This window comes from Alligator mississippiensis, chromosome 6, assembly GCF_030867095.1.
Source record: "Alligator mississippiensis isolate rAllMis1 chromosome 6, rAllMis1, whole genome shotgun sequence".
NCBI classification, from domain to species: domain Eukaryota; kingdom Metazoa; phylum Chordata; order Crocodylia; family Alligatoridae; genus Alligator; species Alligator mississippiensis.
The window spans coordinates 97,741,462-97,765,095 of NC_081829.1; the positions used below are offsets into that span (position 1 = coordinate 97,741,462).

At 46.8% G+C, this 23,634-nt stretch overlaps 2 protein-coding genes across 2 annotated transcripts in view; one reads left to right on the forward strand and one right to left on the reverse strand.

Annotated features, from left to right (window-relative positions):
* Positions 1–6,248, reverse strand: part of CFAP58 (cilia and flagella associated protein 58) — a 72,931-nt gene extending 66,683 nt beyond the window's left edge. The window contains exons 1-2 of the mRNA XM_019485984.1: positions 6,165–6,248; positions 3,326–3,607 (exon numbers count right to left, since the gene is read on the reverse strand). Coding sequence (XP_019341529.1) covers positions 3,326–3,607; positions 6,165–6,173 — 291 coding nt within the window. The 5' untranslated portion in view covers positions 6,174–6,248. The remainder of the gene's footprint in view (positions 1–3,325; positions 3,608–6,164) is intronic.
* Positions 6,249–17,862: 11,614 nt separating this feature from the next.
* Positions 17,863–23,634, forward strand: part of ITPRIP (inositol 1,4,5-trisphosphate receptor interacting protein) — a 30,197-nt gene continuing 24,425 nt past the window's right edge. The window contains exon 1 of the mRNA XM_006268615.4: positions 17,863–18,271. The gene's annotated coding sequence lies outside the window, so the exon portion shown is untranslated. The remainder of the gene's footprint in view (positions 18,272–23,634) is intronic.

Here is a 23,634-nt window from a genome sequence, read left to right on the forward strand (position 1 = left end):
AGGGTTTTCCCTCCCGTTTGTCTACTTCAACAGCGTGCTGCGCAATGTGGCTGTTACTCTTTCCATGTATAGTCAGCCAAGCCCCAATTCAAAACCATTAAGACTGCCAAGTGATTTGGGCAGAACCGTATTGTCTGCAGCTACCGGGGAGGGAAGAGCGGCATAAAAGAAAACAGCAAAACTGGAGGACCCGGTGTTTTCTTCCTCCAATCTATAAATAAAAAGCAAGTGTGCAAGTATGAGACTTGCTACTCTACATCTTGAAGGATATGGTGACTGCAAGCATTCAGTTCAATTCACTAACCCGCAAGATGTGTTTTTTGATTAATAAATTATTTCTAAATGCAAAACATCATTTAATCAATTCACTTTTCTCTTATATTTCCAGCACAATAAAGGTAGATTTAATGAATACCAAATACATTCTAAAATGCTGTTTTTCTACATTTAATTGAATTCCAAATTCTATCCAAATGTAGCTCAACACAAATCACGGATGGGAAAAAAAAACAATCATCATCTAGTAAAGAAGAAATGACTCATTTGCCATTTTCTAACATAATAAAAATGTAAAAATTAAGAGTCTGAATAAATGTATGTTAAGCAACAAAATTGCTTAAATAAACATGTATCGAGTTAGTGTATCTTCCAGGTTAGCAAAAGCAGCAGCAAATTTAGATGCAAATAGATGTGTTTTAATGGTTACCAATGATGAAAATCAATCTTTTTTTTGAGGAAAATACTAAAGCATGCAAATTCCAAACTAGATTAAAATTGATCAAGGTTTCATACTGCCTGATTAAAATTGCAATTAGAATTGGTGATTTTAATCAATCTATCATGTGAGGAATGTTTTTATTGGCTTCAATGGAAGTTGAATTGGGTCTTCAGGCTTGAACTTGCAAACTGTATTCAGATAGATGAGGATTCATATACCTGGCCCACTGATTTCAGTGGGGCCACTCAAGAAAATAGTGGCTGCAGGTCACCTGGAAGAAATAGTTATAGCAGAGTTGCTTACGGTGCTCTCACTCGCTTTCACAAAGCATCTGAAATCAATAGCATTTGCCTGCACGCAGTTCGAGGCCCTTAAGTTAACAGGTGAAATCCTGAATGAGATTTTGGCATTGACTTCAGCTATAACAGAAATGTTCCTAGTTCTTGGTGTTTGTTTTTAAATATAAAGGGAGACAGAAGTGGTGGTTCTTTTAAAAGTCAAGAGTAAAAGGGGAGTAAACTTCTGATGATAGAACCCTTTATTTTATTTTTTTAAATCACTTATTACTCACAGAAAGCAATGACTGCGGGAATGCAGCATGTGTCAGAATCTTTTAGATAATTACAGCATATAGCTTGGCACTTAAAAATGTGCTGCAGTCTATTGTATAATTAACTCCTGAGACAGACAGACACATGCTGTTTGTAATAATAATCGCTCAGAAAAAATTTGTGGGAAAGATTTCTGGAAAGCGCCAAGCAGACAGTTCATAAATTGTGGATGGCTCGTTTTATTGTTCCTTAACTAACGGAAACGATCGCAGCAATTTGGTTTTTCAAAGACTGAACGCGAATATTGTGCTGGCAAGCGGTGTTGGATTGATGGCCTGGAGAGTGAGATCCTGTTGTTCGCCGCAGCAAGTCCAGCACAAACTCCTGCACGTTGTTCTGCTAATGTCCCTCTGCCCTCACCTGGCTGAGTGACATTGTTATCGGTAAAAAAGGAGTTCATCCTTTGTGATTCAAGCCAGCAGTTAGCTTCTCTAATGTGACTATCAACAAGGGGTTGTTACATGAAGTGTTCACAAGAAAATGGACTGAAACTACAAAATGAAGCACTGAATAGCTATCATATGGTAAAGACTATTGATCACTATCGAGCTGGTCTCCTCTCCCGAGTATCTGTTCCGTATAGTCAGCCTCCTGCCTCAGAGCAAAGATTTCTTTTAAAAGGACTTGGCCATAGAAAAGGTTCTGCCTTTTTAGGATTCAGCCTTCTTTGGGATTCAAACCAGTAAATGTAGAAGGCACAAGTTCTGAACCCATTACCTCAATGACCCATCCTACCATCAGCATTGTCATTGGGATAAAATGTCTTCAAAATGAGAGATGTAATTCTCCTTTCTCTAACACGCGATGAAACGCTGGAATCTAATTTGTTGTTTGTTTTAATTGAGTAAAGACCAAATGTCACATTGGTGTCTGAACCCATTCAGCAACATGCATTATGCACATGCACCATAAAAAGCAACTAGTTAGCAAATTACAGTAAAAGATTACAGTTGGCATGAGACTCCTTTCCAGATAGGAAAACAGCAGGAGACTGCAGGAGTGCTGAAAACAATCTGTAGTAACAGAAGAGCTTCTCAAAGGCATGACTAGAACAATTTTGACATTATTATGGTCATGTCTAAAACAGCATAGCCAAAATGCGACTATGCACCCAACCAAAAGCCAAACCCCTGGACTTTAAAACAGAGTATTCACATGCTTTTTAATGAACACCTTTGAAGCAGCAACGTATTGCCAAGCACCCATCCCACCTTAAGGTCTCTTAAGCTGACAAAAATCATGCCAAAGCCAAATCTATTTCATCATTGCCCTGCAAATTTCTGATTAGCACTACTGAAAACCAGCAAGATTTTAGAAAGTTTTCATTTGGTTGCAGGTTAAGTCGACTCTGGACCACAGCAAAGGCACAGGAGCGGTATTTCTGCAGACTTCATATGAATGCATGGTCCCTGGTTTATATTGAGATCACAACTCGAAGTGGGGAGGGAGGGGGTTTGCAATTATAAGGACAACAAACCTTATTGTAAGATGACATCTTACAGAAACGGATGATGCTTCGCCAAGCAAGAGTCGTATTTGCAACAAGCAAGTGAAGTTTTCAGGTTCTGGTAATATTTAACATGTATATAGCTCTTCAGGAATATTCACTAATTCATTCCAAAGAGTCCCTGTAAAGTATGTAACGCGATCAATATTTTAGAGATGGGGAAAGCTTAGATGCAGAGATGCGATAACCACTTAGAAATAAGTGAAGCGAGTCCAGATATATTATCTTGGTATAAATGAGTGCAGAAAATGACTGACAAAGGTTAAGAGATGTGCTAAGGCAACAAAAAAAAGTCAGGAATAGAGTAGAAATTAGAAGATAGCAGGACTCACTTCCCAACTGCACGCAAAGTCCACTTGAACACCCATTTCTCTATAACAGAATGGCATTTATAAGAAAGCTCTTCCCTGGTTCACAACCATTTCTTCTAGCAAGTATTTCCTCCTTACAGTTAGCTATATACATATATATATATTAAAAATACTTTACCCTTTTAAGCGATGATATTGTTGCTTGATCATCCTGAGACAGCTTTAGAGCCGTAGCCACTTTAGCCGAATTCACCACGATCTCAGCGTTCAGCTCCCTGCATTTTGTCATGAGTCGCCTTTCATTTTCATAGGATTTCCTCATAACCGCGTGGAGCTTCTCATATTCAATCCGGAATTTCTCCAAACTTTTATCCCCCGTGAGTTCATCGAGGACTCCTTGGAAGTCTTTTTCCAGTGCTTCAAAGGCATTTTCTTCTACGCACAGCTTGTCATACCTTTCCTGCATGAGATGAGATGGATAATCAATTAGCAAAAGGAGTTCAAATCTTAGGTAGGGTCACAGATTATCAGAAAAAATAAGAGCAATATATTAATGAATGTATGACAGCTCTACAGGAAATAACCATGAGTAAAATTTCCCTGCAAGCAGCTGCCTCTTTGCCACATGAATTCACATGTGTTTTTCAAATAGATAGCTACTAATGTCAGTGAAATAACTTGCCCTTTTAATAGTTGGAGCTGCTGAAGTTAGACTGCTGCCACTGCCCCAAGCTAAGGGGGTTAAAGGCAGCTCAGGTATGTCTGCTCTGCTCTGCAGCGTAGAAGGCACCGACACGCTGCGATCCCAAACCTCAGGTACATGGGTTGCCAGCTCAAATCACTTGGGCCACTCATCCAGCTTGCCTTCCCCCAAACCCTCACTTAAATGAGAAAACTTGGTGAATAAGACCAACAGGATTCATCTCTTTTATCAAGCCTAAGGGCTTGAGAGGATCATATATTTCTCAAGATACCTGGACAACCTGATGTTAGAAATGCGAACCTGACATTAGAAACAGGACACCAGGTTCTCACCCACCCTCCAAATTTTAGAAAAGTTCAGATTTGGATCCAAACTTTATTAGATTTACACACCGCCTGTCCTACGAGAGGCTCAGGGTGGCGTACAGTAAAAAAACCAGGTACATTTTCAAGGCAGATCAATGCCAAGCTAAACTAGAAAACAGGCTCCTAATCCTCCATGTAGGAATCGTGGGATGAAATTTAGGATAGGAAATATAAACAGCACAGTATGAAATAGCATCTGAAGCGCGGGAGTGGAAAGTCCATTACTTAGCTCTTTAAACTTCAGCTGAGGGAACATTGTAGCATATAATGTAGGGAATGATCTTGTATTGGCCAAAAACTGTTGGACAGGATCTTTTTTTTTTTTTTTTGCATCCCAAAAACCACATTTTCCTTTTGTGTGGCTGCATCCCGCTACAGACTCGTATTGAGTCTGTGGTCTACCAAGACTCCCAAGTCTTTTTTTTCATAGTGCTGCCATCCAGCCAGGTGTCCCCCTGTTGTATTTGTGCTTTAGATTATTCTTCCCCGAGGTACAGCACCTTGCACTTGTCCACACTGAACCTCATCCTGTTAGCTCATCCCAGTATCCCTAACCGATTCTTTTCTAAATACAACATAACTCCCATCTTGGACTCCAGTTACTGTTTTTTACATCAGAAATAGTTTTAGCTGCATCTTGAAAGATGCTAACAAGCAAGCAAACAATGACTAATTAAATCAGTGTCATCATTTGACACTTAAAATCTTAATTTATGGATTTAGAATGGTAAATTATTTCCTGCAGTTTATTCCTACGATCCCGCCAAGGCTTTGTCTAGACTGGTCTTCAAAACCTCCTAGGATGGAGATTCCCATCACCTCTCTGGGGTGACCTGTTCCAGCGTTTTACTCCCCTGCTCATGAGAAATGTTTTCTTAATTCCTAAATTCAATGTCTCTTACTGCAACTTGATGTGCCCCCCCCCAAGCTGCAATAAGGGAAGCTGAAGTTAGATATTTGGGAAATGTTGTAAAAATGTCTAGGAAATGTCTTTGTGAAATTAGCACTCCATTAAGACCAGACTCATCATGCTACACATCACAGACAATGAGGGTGGGAAGGGAGCTCAGGAGGTCACATCCAGCCCAACCCCCTGCTCCAAGCAGGACAGCCCCAACTACATCATCCCAGCCCAGGCTCCATCTACACGGGTTTTAAACACCCCCAAGGGTGGAGGTGCCACCACCTCTCTAGCTAACCCCTTCCAGTGCTTTACTGCCCTTCTCAAAAGTACTTCCTACTATCCAACCTCCACTTTCCTTGCTGCAACCTGAGCCCATTGCTGCTTGTTGTGTTGTCTGTCCCCACCGAGAACAGCCCAGCTCCATCCTCCTTGGCAAACTCACAGTTATCGTTTTTTAGATCAGAAATAGTTTTCAATGCCTCTTGAAAGAGGCAGCCTGAAAGTCTTTGCAACCCCCCTTGCAGGGCTCTGGGTGCAAGGGGAAGGGGCCGGGGGTCACCTTTCCAGGCTGATTGAGTCTGCAGAAAAGAAGACTGAGGTGGCGAGGGGGGGGGGGGGGATTAAATACCAGCCTTCACCTCCCCGCAGGGGGGTTGCAAAGAGGACTGGTTCTCAGTGGGTGCAGACGGCAACTTGGACCAATGGGCTCAGGCTGCAGCAAGGAAAGTGGAGGTTGGATACAGAACTTGGGAGGGGGGTGACGCACTGGAATAAGCTCCCCAGAGAGGTGGTGACCTCTCCATCCCTGGAGGCGTTTAAGACCCAGGTGGACTTGTCTGGGATGATGCAGCTGGTGCAGAGTGGAGCAGGGGGTTGCACTGGATGTGACCCCCCCCCAGTCCCCCAGGTCCCTCCCACCCTCATTTTCTCCAATGCAGTGAGTTAAAGGCTGCTCCCCCCCTTCCCCTTCCCCTTCCCTGCCGCAGAGCAGCCCCCCGACCCTGGACACCGCCAGGGCAGTGTGGGCTCCGGGTCCGGGTCTCACCTCGCTCATGGCTGCAGCCGCAGGCAGCCCCGTTGTGTACAGGGAGCCGCGCGTCGCCTAGCAACGGCCCGGGGAGGCCGTGACGTCACGACGGGAGGGGGCGGGGCCGGGCTCTGGGCTCTGAGTACTCCACGTGGAGACTCAGTGTTCCCGCCTGTGCAATGGGCATGTCTGCTGCTGCGTGGTGAATTTGTTTTTCTTCTACTTTTCTAACTGGCTTGAGAGAGAGAGAGAAGCTGGCCCTGTGTGCTTGCTGGCGATTAGTTTAGCCCAATGTTAACAGCTCTCGTGGAAATGTTCCTGGCCAGGAGTCCGAGCCAGCCCTGGTCTGCCGCTTCCAGAGAACGCATGTTGCTATTTAAACAGGTCTTTTATATATATATATATAATGGCTTTGAGATGCTAGCAGGGACGGTGTCGTTCGGCAAGAGTTGGGGCAGGAAAAATACACTGTGTTGCTATTTAAAAAGTTTGTTTTTTTTTTTAAATCGCTTTGAGATGCTGTGGCAGCCCCATGCTGGCAGGGACAGGCTCGTTCGGCAAGAGCTGGGCCAGTAAAAAAATACACCGTGTTGCTCTTTAAACAGTTCAGGCGACCTTCATTTATTTATTTTTATTTCTTTGGGATGCTGGAGCAGCTCTACGCTGGCAGGTCGGACTCATTTGGCAAAAGCTGGGGTTGGTATTGGGAGCTGTTTCCAGGGATGTCCCCGTTGGACCAAGTTATAAGACTGGTAGAAACTGGGCTTGCCCCTGCTCCGTAAAGGCAGCTTGGAGCATTGCACATCAATCAAGGACCATGTCCCCGCTGAGCAAGCTCCAGCCCCGTCATGCTGAGGCAGCTGCATTTGTGCCTCCTTCTGTAAAAAATAAAAGGAAAAACTGCCCTTTTGCGGCCCTCGCAGCATGGGCTGGAAGCTGCGGCTGGAAGTGCCAAGGCAGGTTCTCCCAATAGCCTTTGCTTTCCCCTTGCAGGTAAAGCATGACTTGTGATGAGGTTTATCAGACCTGATTTCAACGATTGCCCTCCTGGCACCCAGGCAGCAGGGAGAAGGAGAGCAATGAGATCTAGTTGTAAAAGGAAATAAGTAAAGTTGGGAAAAGGACAGGAATGGGTAGGTCCTGAGGAGGCTGAGACTAGAGGAGGGGTAAGAGAAAAGCCAGCAGGGACTGAAAGGCAAAGGGACAGGAGAAGGAAAGGGAACAAGCCATGAATCCCTGGTGAAGAGGCTGGGATGGGAAGCCAGCCATGGAAATGGAGCTGGGGAGGAAGCTGCAAACACAAATTGGACCAGGACCTAGGAGAAGGACTGAAAACAGCTTGACCAGGAGACTGGATCTGGGAGGTAGGAGGAGTGGGGCAAGGGAGATCGATGTAATGAGCTGCTGGACTGTTGCGGAGGAGGGAACTGGGACTAATTGTGGAAAGCGCTTGAGATAGAGGCTGGGAGAGAGAGCAGGGGATGAAAGCTAAGATCGGATGAGGGCCCTGGGAAGGGAGGCTGTTGCACAGAGCCAGTTAAGGAAGGACATAAATAGGGGGAAGATGACTAGAGGCAGGGGAGGGGAAGGAAGAGAGGCAAGGGCTAGGAGTGGAGGCTGGGGACTGCCTGGGAAAGGAAAGAGAGAGCAAGGAGTCAGGCACAGGTGCTGGGGCTGGTTAGGCAAGGAGTCTGAGACTAGAAGTGACGTGGAGCTTGGAGGGAGTGCTACTAGAAAGATGTGAGAAGGGAGACTCCAATTGCTTGGGTGAGAAAGCCGCTGAGAAACCCGAGAAGAGGAGATGGGACCGAGACCATGAGTCAGGGGTGCATAATAAACTGGAGCGGGTCAGAGACAGGTTAGAGCAGACGGGGGCCGAGCCTCAGGGTGAGGTGACCATCAGGAGAGGGGCTGTGACCACTGGGTGCGCTCCCCTCCTGAACATGAACTGGAACCCAAGCAGCCCTCTCCTGTCAGCAAATATGTGTGAAATCCAGTGGCAAGGTGTGAGCCTCGTCCCTCTCAAGTCCCAGTCTGCTAGAGAATAAGCATTTACACGTCTAGCCATTGCTCTGTCAGCGGAGATAGCAGAGGCCTGTGTGTTGGAGCTAATGGTTCAAATCCTGCTGTAGTCCCCGGGGTTGGCCATTACAAAAGCATAGAAAACGAGGGTATGAAGGGACCCCAGGAGGTCACATCTAGTCCACCCCCCTGCTCCAAGCAGGACCAGCCCCAACTACAGCATCCCAGCCAAGGCTTTGTCAAGCTAGGCCATAAACCCCTCCAAGGATGGAGATGCCACCACCTCTCTAGGTAACCCGCTCCAATACTTCATCACCTTATGACTCCATATAATGGAATTTCTGCTTTTTAAACATTGACTTAGCAGGGGGAAAAATATAGATGATTACACTCCCAAATAACTAAATTCAGTGTTATGAAGGTGGTAAATGCAAGTATTCAACACTTGCGAACTTGCAGCATGACGGTGGCCTGTCAGCTGCAGGTGTATTTTGAGCACATTCTGCTTTCTCACCGGACACCTGCCTCATTCGGTGCACAGGAAGGACCTCATCTTGGGACGAATCCATGCCTGCCTCATTTTGTTGCAGAAAGTTGACCGTGCGTGGTGAGAAAGAGAGAGGATGGTGCCGTGGCAAAGGCTCCCCGAACGCTGCCAAGGAGGAATGAATTCCATCCCTGCCTTAGCCACCCAGTTCCATGCGGTTCATTGAGTTAAGGCTAAAAGGGACCCTTGGATCATCTAATCTGATTTCCTGCTTATCACGGGCCATTACATTTTACTCATTTACCCCCCTATGGAGCCCAGCGATTTGCATTTCAAATATCTTTCCGATTCGATCTGAAGGTTTCCAGAGAGAGAGTCCCCCACCACTTTGATAGCCTGCTCCAGGGGTCAGTTGCTTTCACTAGTAAAAAAGAATGCATCTTATTTTTTTACTTTGAATCTGTCTGGCTTCAGCTTGTAGTTCTTACCAGTATCATTCCTTGCTTCGCTTGATAAAAGGTCCCTCTAATATTAAGTATGTTTGTGAGGCATTGGGATGCTATAGTAATGAGCACGAACAAAAGCCCATGGGAAAATTAGCACTGTGTCTTCAGAGCAGGCCTGGTACAACATGCAGTAAATAAAGCATGGGCCCACACACGGTTTCACAGAGTTTAAGGCCAAGATGTGCTCTTGGCCCATATATTCTGTCTCCCTGTATATCACAAGCTACTAAGGGCATGTCTATACTGCATCCATAGTGTTCCTGATTGTAATCATGTTCTTTTAACACAGTTTTTTGGGTGGAATCACATTAAACTTTTTGTCCAAAAGTGTGTTATAAAGGAAGGCAACATAGTCCAGAACCTGGGAACTGAACTAGAAACTAAATGAGACCCTTTCTGTACCACTCACTACATAACCTTGGACTAATAATTGCAGCATTTATACTATTAGTAGATTTAGAGGCCCCAATCAAGTGCTATGACACCAGGTCCCATGTAAATGTATTGCAAGAGGATCCCAGTCCAAAAGAGCTGACATTGAATCTTGTCTTGTTTCTCAAGCCTTGTCTATTTTAGCTGCAGGCTCTTTTGGGCCTGGACTCTCTCTTAATGTATGTTCACAGGGGTGCCTCGTATCATAACACTTGGTGGGGGCCTCTGCAATCTTTTCTCGCTCCAACATTTAAGTGAACTATTCATGTTTCCCTCCATTTGTTTCCCTCTGAAACAACTGATGCTCCTAAGAGTCAAATGTCTGACCTGACAACAGATAAAAAAAATATAAGATGCCAATTTGGTGTTGGTCAGGATGTAATTCCATTAAGCCCAGGGACAAACCTGGTGCAAGACGTTTCATTTCTTGTGAAGTGTTATGGTTTGTTTCCTCCCGTAACAACACTGGCTTGATTCAGATAATATCAGTAATTTATTATATGATCAGTTGATAGAATCAGCTGATTCACTAGCTACTTCTCCCTAACTGCATAAAAGAGATGAGCAGGACATTTCTCTCTGCAACTCTTGTGTGCAAGTGTGCGTCTGCATGCAATATACTCAATGAGGGAGGGCAACTGGAATAGAAATATTTGCTTATTGATTGATTGGAGGCCACAGCCCTTAGGATATAATTTAGGGCACAATTAAACTACAGTGGCATAAAGGTGATAAGCTGTTATTTACTGACAGTAGGATTTATGGGCTACTGCAGAGCTATAAATAAATACAGTAAAATATTCTCAGAACATCACCCAAGAGCTGGTAAGCAATTTGGGGCAGCATCCATGATGTTCTATGTCTTCATTAAAGCGCGCTTTGCCCCTTTGGGCACTGTGAAATAATAATGACAAGAAATAACAATAGAAATCAGAAGGATGTTTGTCTATTTTCTTTTACACCTTATGGTTGCAATGCAAAAACATCACTAGGTGGCACTCTGCTTCCACAACGGTATGGTGGGCTACCACCAAAAAACCAGTTCTACTCAACCCAGGCTGCTATTTACATTTTTGGAGCATGATACAAGCATTAGTCATTACTACAGAGGTAATAACCTCATTTAATATGCAGTGGTGGTTGAGGTTCCATTTTGGGCACACGCTGTGTTCATTTTATTCATGGCAATAATTCAAATAGATGAATGGGGGATTAGCTGGGATATGTGGGAATACAAAAAACAGGGCTTGGTGAGAAATTTGTTAAAATTACTAAACAAAACAACTTTTCTAATACAAGCAACCCAAGCTGTGCAGCAATGTGGATGTCCAAACACATTCCCATGACCATATGCAGCACCTCTATTAGCACTCAGGGGTTTATGCGCATGGCAGACTAGAATCCACCTTGCTCTCCTGTAATTGCATCAGCTTTGCAACACTAAAATAATGATTAAAAAGACGGGAAACTTTTACGTAGGACTTGGTAATTTCCAGTCATGAATAAAAGTCATAGATTCTTTGTTTATATTCCCGTTTCATTTTTTTTTAATCTCATTTCTGCTATCTCCAAATAAAATGTTCATTTTGTGACGTGACCGCTGATTCATTTGAACCTGAACTGACACTTCCTACTCATTCTGCAACAGTCCACAATAGCTAACAAATGGCCTTTTTGCTAGAATATCGAGTAGGTCTGCCCAAATGAAGAACTTGGCCAGCTGGGAAGTGAGGCTGAGAAGTACTATTCTATACACTGTAGACAGCAGCAAGCCTTGTTTTAAAACAAAATAAAAACAACTTTGGAAGTCACCCAGTACAGTTAAAAGTACCATCCTGACAACAAACATGACCTACCATTCATTAAGCTACCAAGAGACTGCAAATATCTGTCTGAAGGGCAACCAAACAGCCTTGACTTTGACGCTGTAGCTGTACCAGGTTCCACTTCCCTTCTTTGCTCCTTGAGTCAGATCCCAAACGCCCCTATTGACACAAGTCAAAGCAGGCAAGATCAGGGCCCTTTCTGCTGGGATTAGCAGTGTGTTCATCTGTCTCTGTGGAAGGCTCCCAAATATCCATGCAAAAAGGCAGCTCCTTGCCTTTCTCTGACCGGCAGGGGCTTCACTGAATACTGGGGAGTATGCGGTCATGCACCTCTGGGACCGGCAGTTTCAGGCAGTGCAGGTGGGGCAGTGTCACAGCAAAAAGGGAGTAAATGGGTTCCTCCACATGCATGGGGAGAATTTGTTAGGGATCATCATCTCCCACACTGGCTGTGTGTCTTAGGGAACTTTACTTTATGGAAGAAGGGACTGCACTCAGAAGATGCAGCACCCCTTTAACTCCTGTACATCCACCAGAGATCAAGAGGACACAAGTAATAGCAGGTAACACAGGACCCTATATGTTGGATGCCCCCCAGACTCCCCACCTCTGCTCCACTTAGCTTCCCTCTGGGGTGCTATATTGACTTCGGTTCTTTTCAATTTTCTCATTTGCTAACTAGCGAGAACAACCTGCCCCACTCTTCCCTCTTGTATCCCCTCCGTATCTCAGTCTCTGATTTCCCCTCCCTCCCCATGCATATGTTATTCCCTTGCCTCCTTACTCACTGCCACCAAACCTTTTCTTAGTCATGAATTAGCCTGGCATCTTTCACTACTTGACACTTCTGTCCCCCAGGAGACCCTATAAAAAGATACCTCCCCTTTTTAATATCTGACAGGCTGTAAAATCACCAAGATGTAAGATGTTTAGAAGGTCAGGTAGAAGTGGGAAGATGAGGACACCAGATGGCCAGCTTGAAGGCAGAAGAAGGTGACCTGATCTTACTGCAAGTTTGTTTGTACCCTAGCTAAGAATCATGAAAAATTCAGCGGTTGATGGCATCCTCAAACCATCCTCCTTATGCATCTGCCCCCTGAGCCACTCACTGCAGCAGCAAATATCAGCCCTGGGACTCCAGTAAGGGACCAATGAATGATGCAAGGATGTGCGTGCTGATGCTAGAAGTGGATGATGCAGGGCACTTGGTGAACACAGCAGCATCCAAAAGAAGAGAGAGAAAAATAAGGCTATTCCATTTACTACTGCAACACCATCCTGCTGTACCCTGAGCCATGCTTTCATTGCCAGCTGCAATATTAAGTTCAGAACTGTAAAGAGGCCTGGAATAAGCAGGATTATTGCTCCTGCTTTCTTTATCCATGATGTGAATCCCTCTGTATGCACCAACAAGGCAACCATATGTTCCAGCCATTTAGTGAAGGTGATAGCTAGAGGGCTGCATTAAGGTCTGTTCCACAGGTGCCAAGCTTGCTGTTGGACTTCCCTAATGAGTCCCTTGTCTCTGTTTGTAAAGCCTGTGTAATGTTTTATGCGGTTTTTTTAATTGCTTGAGGAAATATAGTGCATTGCAATATAGAGGATTATGAAGGGTGCTAATAGTAAAAAGGAAGCCCTCGCCTTTCCACTGTAACTGATAATAAATGGGAAACCGGCCCAAAACTTGAGTCATGTGGCCAGATTCCTTTCTTCATATTGAGGAGTGTCATAGATTGTTATGAATATTGTTATTTTAATTTGCAATAGCACCTAAATGTCCTCATCATGGATGACATCCCCACTGCACTGAGCTTTGTGCCTCCATTGACTCCACAAGCAAGGATACTGTCCAGCTTGAATTTGCTTCTCTGAAAGCCTAATGAAGGTTCTCTCCAAACACCTTTCACTGATCTTACTTAGCGTGGTGCAGCACAGCAGTCCTCAAACTATGGCTGGGGCTTCACAAAGCATGGAGGCACCTTAGAGACTGACTGGTTCAAAGAGGCATGATGCGGTCAAGCTCTACCTTTTGCCTGATTTCATATGAACACTGTCAGCCACCTCTGAACTATGCCTTACAGCCCACAACTATCTGGAAACAGGTCTGCTCCTTATTTCAGTCTGCTGCACTGCACAAAAGTGGGCAGATGAGAATAGGTTGGGGTTCAATGTAGACAAATGCAGAGTGCTGCACCTGGGGAGAAGGACTCCACAGCATACATACAGACTGGGGAGTTCCCTTCTTGAAAGCACAGAGGTGAAAAGGGAACTTGGAGTCGTTATTGACTCCAAAATGAACATAAGCCACCAATGCCAGGCCGCAGCCAGCAAGGCCAGCCATACCTTGTCATGCATCCAAAGATGCATCTCAAGCCAGTCCAGAGAGGTGATCCTCCCCTCTACGCGACTTTGGTCAGGCCGCAGTTGGAGTACTGAGTCCAGTACTGGGCGCCGCACTTCAAACGGGATGTGGCCAGCATGGAGAGGGTGTAGAGGAGGCCACTCGCTTGGTGAGAGGGCAGCAGGACAGGCCCTATGAGGAGAGACGGAGGGACCTGAACCTGTTCAGCCTCAGCAAGAGAAGGCTAAGAGGGGACCTGGTGGCTGCCTACAAGCTCATCAGGGAGGATCAACAGCAAATAGGCAGAGCCCTTTTCTCGCCAGCACCATCTGGGGTGACGAGGAACAATGGTCATAAGCTGGTGGAGAATAGGTTTAGGTGAGAGATCAGAAGGCAATATTTTAGAGTTAGGGTGGCCAAAATCTGGAACAAACTTCCCAGGGAAGTGGTCCTCGCCCCTACCTTGGGCAAATTGAAGAGGCGGTTGGATGATCACCTGTCTGGGGTCTTGTGAACCCAGCATCCATTCCTGCCTGTGGCAGGGGGTCAGGCGAGGTGATCTGTTCAGGTCCCTCCTGACCCTAGCTACTATGAAACTATGAAACATCCCATTTTCCATCTCTCTCATGTACATCTCTCATGATAAATACCAACTGCTCAGTATGCGAGACATCAGGTGTCCCATCTAGGACGATTCCATAGTAGCGAGCATTTCTCACCTCCTCAAGATCATATTTAGCACTTCCTTGGCACACACCTCCAAATACTCATTCTGGCTACGTCAGGACATGTAGTGTGTTTGCATTGTCTCCCCAGCCATTCAATGCTCCATAACAGTTTCAAGGTGGCAGTTCAGATCTTTTCTGTATTTACCGATGAGCTGTACAGGAGAAAGGACCAACCCGCAGTCCTCAAGCTCCAGGGTAGAAATTTTGCTCTGCCAGAAACAGGGTAACGTCAACTAAACCTCGCAACACTTTACGCCACATTTCCTTCTCTGAATGTATACCCTTTTCACCCAAGGAACCTTGTCTACCCTTTACAACAGCATTATCAATGGCTCCTTTTCTGCTAAGAGCATTTGCAAGATCTTTCCAATCTAAATAATGTTAAAGATGACCAGAATTTGTGACTTGTGACTCTTCACTTTGTCATAGAGTTTTCTCCAGTTATCATTCACACCCCCAGGGCAGAATCTGGAATAGTAAAGGGCTTGATTTTTCTTCTGATCTCAGAAGAGACAGCATGGAAAGCAGAACAGGCCAGCTGCCTCGTGGCTCCAAATGAGCCAGTCCCCTTTCACACTCACATCATTGGACAGCCTTGCATAAAATAGATGTAGGGAATGACCATTTGGGGGAATCACGTGGGAAGCTTGCAGGTCTGGGCGATGGGCCCTTGGACACAATTAGATCCCTTTGCAACCTATCGAGATGCCCCCAGGTGGCTGGGTCATTAGAGAACGTTTCCTGGTGAAGCTCAGGCGCAGATCTGGAAACCAGATCAATTTTCTCATTTTTCTCATTTGATGCTATGTCTCCTTCAGCTTGCACCACCAAACCTGACCCGTTTTCACAGCCTCCTACTACATCGCTGCTCACGTCCTTTGTAATATTTTCATGATGTGCCACCTGCATCACCTGTTTCACTTCCAACTTCCTTATTTCCTTTCACCACCCAGCCAAACTGATCCAGTGCCTGCCTCCCCTTTTCATCCCAAGCTTTTTTTCTCCTTTCTCTCCTTTCTTTTGGATGCCCCAGTTTATTAGGTGTGCTTCATTTTTTCTTACACGGGGGTAAGGGGATAGGAATCGGGTTGTACTTCTCCTGAGCACCCCCAATTTCCAAACTCCTTCTGGTTGAGTTTCTCTCTCCTACCACTTTCCTGGGGCCTGGCTCAGTCTCCCAGGTCTCCTGGCTGTGGCCTGAGGGCTGGCCTCCTCCGCTACCCAGGAAGGAAGGGTTCATCCCTTAAGGCCTGGCCTCACCCCACTCCTAGGCCTTTTCCCTGTGGTACCTGCCACAGAAAATGACTCTTCATTGGGACCTTGCCTGGAAATTTTAGCTGGTGCTCATATAACCCCTATAAGCTGGGCTGTACTTGGTTCAGGCTGGTGGGTCTGGCAGAGGATAAGCGGACCCTGCTCCTGTTTAGAGAGAAAAGAAAGTAACTGCAGAGAGAGTAGACAGAGGAAGGAGGACTGTCTTTGTACTGTTGGTGGAGAATAAACTTGTATATTTAGCCTTTAACCCCCTGATCAAGGGCATTGTGAGACTGTTCATATTCTTAAGTAAGCAACCGCTGCTGTTTGAAGGGCCAGAAGAGAGCAAGTCATCTCGGCAATACTGAAAGCAAGATTTGCAGTTTGGAGCGCAGGCTTCTTCAGTCAGGAAAGACTTTAATATCCCCCCCTCCGACAGATTCATAGATGCTCGGGTCAGAAGGGACCTCAACAGATCATCGAGTCCGACCCCCTGCCTAGGGGGTCAGACTTACATAGCCACTTTGCATTAAGTACTTTTTGAAGTGGGGAAATGTGTGAAGCTGAATATGTGTTATGTCTAGCGTTGTTATTTTCCTTGGCAAATGTAAAGAAAACAACATATATCGTTTTAAATTATTATTTTCTTGCAAATTCATTTCTGACTTTGACCTTTAAGAACCCACAGCACTGACCTTCCCTCACGACTTGAACCCGGTCCCCAGGAGGTCTTCCTGCGAGAACAGGCCGGCTCTGCCACCGACCCCTCGGCAAACCTTCCCTGTCCTTCTCTCCTCACAACGCGCTCAGTAACCGGGCCCTCGGCTCGGCCAATCCTGAGCCTGCTCACTCCTGTCTATCGGTGCCCGGAGAGAAAGAGGGATTGGTCCAGACTCCCCCTCAGACATCAGCGCAGCACCCCTCCAGCCTCACGTTAGCATCTCTTTCACGCACAGCGATGTATAACATTTACTTTGTGGTCGGGGACGGGTCCCATAACGTCACAACGACACGTTGAGAAGGATTCAGTGTCACCTTACACTCAAAAACACCTATTTCCTCTTTTTTTAAGAAAAAATACCAAGAATTGTGGTGAGGGGTGTTGCAGGGCAGGGCACAATGGTGCACACAGGAGCTGAGGCAGGGAAGGGCCCAGGGCAAATTGCCCCAGTTGCCCCCCCCGGGCAGCCCTGAGGGCAAGAGACATTGTGTTGCCTGTGGACCTACTACCCAGGCTATATGGGAGCAAATCTTGCACAAGACCCTGGAGAAGGAGCACGGAGACTTGAACTGGCACTCCCTGTGCGGGCACGGAAAAGCAGTGAGGGGCAGAGAGGCCCATCAACCCGCCCCAGGCAAACCTGCTGCGGGAAGGTGGAAATAATCCACCTCCTCTGGCACTGTCCGGATGCCAGGGAGGCGTGACGGACCGGGGCCATCACCTGGACCAGAGAGGCCGTTCACCGTGTCACTGTAAAGGTGTGTTTTGGACTGCCAGGTGAACCATAGAGGACACAAGACAGGTTTGTAGAGGTATATGTATACCTCCATATATATACTTGAGGTATAGAGGTATATGTATACCTCTATATATATACTTATATACACACACACACACACACGTATTTATGCACACATACATACATACATATATATATATATTTATACACACATCTTATATAATTAAACTAGGACATTATATCATTTTGCATATATACGGAAACAATTGTGCGCCTTGTTTAAAATAGCCTTATGATTGGGCTGTTAGGTTTAAATTTGCTTTTAATCCTTAAAACTCTTTCCTTTTCTTTTTTTTTTTTTTTTTTTTACAAAAAAACCCCCCAATTAATCATTTGAACCGCTTGACATGATCCAGGCATGAACAGGCATGGCACAACGAAGGGGTGAATCGCACTGTACATTTGGATCAGCCTGGTGTCAGAGGAGAGAAATGAGTATTTTACAAACAAAAAGCACGCCAAGTCTAGAGCTGGTTTCTAGCCATGAGGCCCGTCCACACGTGGGAAGTGAAAGCGCCGCGTTGTGTGCTTCCTCTCCCCTCCTAGCCAACCCTGGGCAGGGGGAACAGCAGCCAGCTGGAGGGGCAGGGTCGGGTGGGAGGGATCCCCTGGATCCCAGCTGGAGCGGATCCCCGGGATGCCGCGCGGGGCAGCAAGCGGCTTTTAAGGGCGTCTTCCCACTTGGCAAGCCCCAGGCTTTGTGCTGGCTCGGCTGCAGCCGGGCGGGGTTTTTGCTGGGTGTTTTTGCAAAGCCTCGCGGGGCATCGCCGGAGCTGCTCCTGCCGGCCCCTGGCGCTTTCCCCTGCCCGCCGAACCCTCCTTAAGAGGGTCCCAGGAGGCAGAAAGTTGAGTCCGGTGGTTTTGGGGTGGGTTTTTTGTTCTCAGATGGAGGAAAAAGTTACTCAGAGGAAGTGAGTGCGGCAGGAGGCCGGCAGCGCAGGGGACCATGCTGCCCCGAGCAGCCCGGCGCTGCCCCTGCCCATCGCCCCGCTGATCGCCCGCGGGCCCGGTAAGTGCGTGGGGCTGGGGGCACGGGCCAGGCGGAGCCTCCAGCAGTGGGGAGGGATATGGGGGTCTTGGAGCAAGCTGGGGTTTGGGGGGGGGGGAAAGCAGCCCCCTCCCAGCAGATGGGAGCAGGCAGGGAGCTGCGTGCGGGGGCAGCTCTGGGGAGCAGGGGGGTTGCAGCATGAGCTGCCAGCCCGGAGGAAGTTCAGCTTCAGCCTTCCTGAGTCTGCTGCATGCAACCATTTGCTCCCCTGCCGTGCTGCGATTTGAGGTCTGTATCAAATCTTTCCCCCCACAAAAAAGACTTTGGTGTGAACTCTTCCCTGCTCCTGGAAACTCTGCATTTGGCTACAGTTGCTCCTAGACACTGTGCATTTGGCTACAGTTGCTGGCCATGTATCTGCTCTCTGGAAGGGAGGGAGCGGCCCATCAGGTGGTCAGTGAGGCTAAAAAAAATACGTTGCCTTGCATATTTAGGCGCTGCTCAAGGCACAGGCCGAGTGGTCAGGACCTGCCGCAAATACAAGCCCTCCATATTTATTGCTGGTTGCAGACCGGTGTGTCGTAAGCCAAGTTTTCAACACCGGCCTGTGTCAGCATAGGTTTTCCTTCCGCATCTCTCGACACGCCTGCCCTGTCACACTTTTTTGTGCAAGGGATTAGTTGTGTCCGAGGCAAGGGTCTGAGAAGGGGTGAGGCTGCTGCTGCCGCTTGTTGGTCTTTTAAAGGATGCAGGTTTATGGACGGCGTTTCTCAATTCCCAGCTACCATGTCTGTGGCCTGCAGTAGAGATTTGCTGGGATAGGGACAGCAGTGCAGTTATAATGGCAAACTTTTCTAGCAGGAAGATGCAGCTTTTACTGGCCAAAAAGTGGTTTTGCTGATATAACTTATGCCCATTCCCTAAATGCATTAAGTTTTACAGACAAAAGCACTTGCATTCAGTATCGTTCTGACCGTACTAGGATATAAAAAATACCATAGTGAATCACACCCCAAACAGATGTGACTCAACCAGCCAGAGTTTCCCAGCATAGACCAAACCATCAAGTCTTTTAATTTCCATTCCCCTCAACAGCCAGTGGGACCCCATCTTGCAAACTCAGTGCATGTGGTGAAGCATGCCTGCGAGTCACCAGCCCGAAGCCGGTTTATTTGCAGCGCACAAAGCTAAGTACACGCATAAACCTCAGCAGGCTCCAAGTCCCAGTGCGTAACGTCTCGTCCTCCGTGCCTAGCCTATACAAAACGCATGGAGGAGCCCACAGATGGTGTTAGATGGTAACAATGTGAATGGCATGCTCTGAAAGCTTAAATTTTGGTTCAAGTCACACAGGGCTGGCTGGGTTTTACCACTAACAACATTTTTTTTGTCAGACTGTTTTAGATTCCTAGGGGATTGCGACATATGAGTTGGCAGCGAGGACTGTATGTTTATAAGAACATTACTGCGTTTTTTTTCTAAAATATGTTGGCATTGCTCACCGGTGCAAATCAGGAGACGCTTCGCTGCAAAACATTAGTGTGGCAACATCAGGGGGCTTTCTTTGCGCTAGAATTTGGGAAAGAGAAGGGATCTTCCCATCTGCATTGCAACAGTGGACCTACTAGTGAAAACGTGGTTGTGTTGCTCTTTCCATGATGCCTTCTCCATGTACTCAGGGGATTAGACAGCCAGGGAAAAGCTCCCATTGCTACTGGTGGTTGTACAGCTCACAACTACACTATACTCGCTGTATCTACAGTTGTGCTCTTAGATGCATCTCATGCTCGTAGAGCACATGCAGCTGAACACAGGATGCCGGGTGCAGCCGCCCATGTGCAAGCACAAGACAGAAACCACCACAAAGCAGAACCTGTTTTCCCAAGCCCTTCCCAGTCTCTCAGGGCTTGTCTGCACTTAAAAGGGCTTGCTGGTAGAGCTGCTCCGGGGGCTGCTCATAATGGAGATACAACTTATACTAGCAAAAAATACTCTCAGTTGTCTAAAAGAGCAAGTGAGCTTGGCCATAGCACTCTCCTGCCGGTATGAGCTGCATCCAAACCCAGGTTTCTGCTGACATAGCTTTGTGGTTTGGAGGTATGACTCCCTATTCCCACACTCCTGACTGCGGTAGTCCTGTAAAGTCAGCCTTGCTGTAAAAGGATGATCCTAAAAGAGGCTCCTTACAGGGCAGAAGGGGCTGCTCTGTGACAGAAACCATACAGATCCTTCTGTATGGATGTATCCTGTCCTGCACTCGCTACTGCTCAAGACCAGAGGAGTATAGGCTGTAGGTTTGGGGGCTGTGATGTATGTGGAGCAAGGGGAAGGGCTGGAGAGGCACGAACACCCCTACCCTTAAAATAGCCTAAGGGAAACCCCTTGTTTTTATTATTCCAGCAAAAGGGCTGGAAGGGATCTCTCCCTGCTCCAGGCAGGATCTAACAAATCCAGGAAAGTGTTTATCTAACTTACACTTTAATACCTCTAGTGACAGATTGCACAAGCTCTGTAGACAATTTGTCCTTGTGCTTAATTGCTCTCGCAGTTAGGGACCCAAATCTCCTCCATCTTGATTTATGTCCATGTGTCCCTTTAAATAGTGCAGCTTTGTGCGTGCTGTGGGCTGCATACTTTCCAGCACCGCAGATAATTGCTGGGTGGTGCGGGAAGGTGGAGATCCTGGTGTGTAGGTACAGGGTGTGTTCTGGGTGGAGCTGCTGCCCCGGGATGCCGGGACGCCTGTTCCACATCTAGCCAAACACCCAAGATGCCAGCTCAGCTGTACAAGCAAAGTGCTCTGCCCACATGCTTCTTCAGCATAGGGTATAGGAAAGGAGGTGGGTAGCCAAGAGCAGGGCAGCCGGAGGAAAGCGTGCCAGGATGGGGAAACTGCAGAGAAAGCAATTTATATGTTGCTGCATCCGTGGATTCTGAGTGCAACGCTCAGCTGTCCCAACCCAGACCTGATGAACAAAGCTGTAAAGGCAACCTTGCCTTGAAATCGCACCCTGGAGGCAAAGGCCTCAGTAAAGTAGGTGGGTGTTAGGCCATGTCTCAGAGACCAGCAGACCCCTGAAGCAAGAGGGAAGTGAATGGCAGGGCCTCCCCCGGGAACCTGGCCTCAAAGGGCTTGTCTAGAGATCTGCAAGCAGCCTTTTAGGTTTCCCGAGTTAAGGTGATCTAGAAAAAGTAAGCGTCACTTGAAGAGCTTTCCTTTGGGAATGGTCAACCATGACCATAAGTAACTCTCTAAAATACCACGCTATAAGGAAAACATCACAGGCTTGGTTTTCAATAACAATCCTTTCCCCGATCTAACCCTCAGCGTGGGTTGGGTTGAATTGGCAGAGCCCACTCGGCGTATCAATAATGATTTTCTGTAATGGCCTCATTTTGGAAGCGGCCTTCGATTGTGGGTTTCGAAGAGAGGGGAAGGTTGGTGCTCTCGGGGGCTGCTCGTGGCTGGCTGCTTGGTGCTAGATTCATATCTGTACATAGGTCTGCCCCCGCCCTTTGGTTAATATGGCTGTTTGGTGCTAGCACAGCATTTTTCCATGATCTTCCAACCTGCCAAGATCAAAGCCATGAGATTTGGCCTCTGGCCCTCCTCCCACATGCAGCTAGGGCCAACATTTTTTTTTCCTCCCCATCATTTTAATTATTACGCCTTTCCAGAGGTAGGGTTTTTTTTTTCCCCTCTGGTTGAACCAGCATATTACTCATCTCAGTGAAATGTTAGTAAGGGGCAAAGATACTTTTTCAACATGGGCAGTGACCGAACATTTTCTGACCTAAGTTGCCATACACGTACTTGGAAAAGTCTACTTGGTTAGCAGGCAGGATGTTTTCCCTGGCAAGAATAGAGGCCAAATATTAATTTCTGCAGAATTTGGGAGCTCTCGGTACAGTTTCTAACCTGTAGAGTCATGATGGGCACCAGATATAAATACAGCATTTGCCGTCATGAGTTGTACGTGTAGGGTATGGTGTTGTAATGAATGTGCTTCCACCTATGCATGAGCTAACCCGAGTCCTCAGATCTGTGAATTCTGCCTCTTCTCCTGAGTAACCCACAACCCATGGGCCAGACTTAGCCTACCAATTGTCATCTGGCTTGTGGGGGCTCCCCAGTGATATGGAAACTTGGTGGCAGGGGAGCAAAGCAGTGACAGCACTAGTTGGTGCTTCCAAACTTCTTGACCCATGGGGAGCCCAGAGGGCCAGATAATGTTGCTCTGTACACCTAATTGCACCAGAGCATGGCTGATTCTGGATGCATGGGTTCAGGCCAGTGTGTGGCTGGATCTGGGCATGCAGGACTGCATCCCCATGTGCCCACCCCACCTGGTATCCAGCCTGTGGAGTGACCCCATGTCATTCATCCAGCTCTTGGGGCCAGAAGATTGGGCACCAGTGTTACAGTGGATGGTGGGATGCTACAGAGCTGCAAATCAAATGCGGAAAGCAAACCCCACGCAATTACTAATATGTGGGGGAGTCGGTGCTCATCAGGTTCAAAAACTGATCTGCAGAGAATAAAAGAGGCTATAAAGGCTTCTCAGCAGAGAACCAGTGGACCATGATGAAGAGGAAAGAAGTGTGACAAGATGTCACATGAGTATGTGAGGCTGTACCCAAGACTGGATGACTATTGCAGGATAGGATCAAGTAAAACATCACATCTGTGGGTACCAGGGGCAGAATGAATGGCACATGTGCAGGCTTACTGGCTTGACATTGGAGTACTGATTTATGCTGTGGTTCTCAGTCTGGCTCTATATGTGGAGGGCTGCATGTGTATGCATCCAAGGTAATCTCACCCCCATCAAAAGCAAAGACTCGAGCTCCTAAATCATTTAGGCCAGGATCCTCAAGGGGTTTAGCTGCCTGACTCCCATTGATGTCAACTGGAAATTAGCCATTTAAATACTGACCCTTTAAAAAGTGTTTTCTAGAACATGAGAAACTACCAAAATAGCACTGCTTGTGAAGTCACAGCCTGCGGCTGGAGGGGAAAGACTTCAGCTTAGCTCTGTACACAGATAGCTCTGGGGTGTATATATTTAGGGCCCAGCTGATCTTCAGTTGGTAAAGGGACAGTGATATTCTGTGCATTAACATCAGCTGAGAAGCTTTCCTTAAGGCCTCACCTAAAGGACTGCAGCACAATCAGTTGGCTGGGATTTCCTCAGAAAGATAAAATGTTACTGGAAGTTGTGCATGTCCAGCCCAACTCGATTTGGTGATTCTAAAGAGGAGATACACCCAATAGCTCACGTGTGTGCATACCCATATCCCCAGGATGAGGACCTGGCAAGCATCAGCGACAGAGCAGGTGTGGCTCTGCAACATTAATGATGCATAGAGGGGAAATAAAGTAT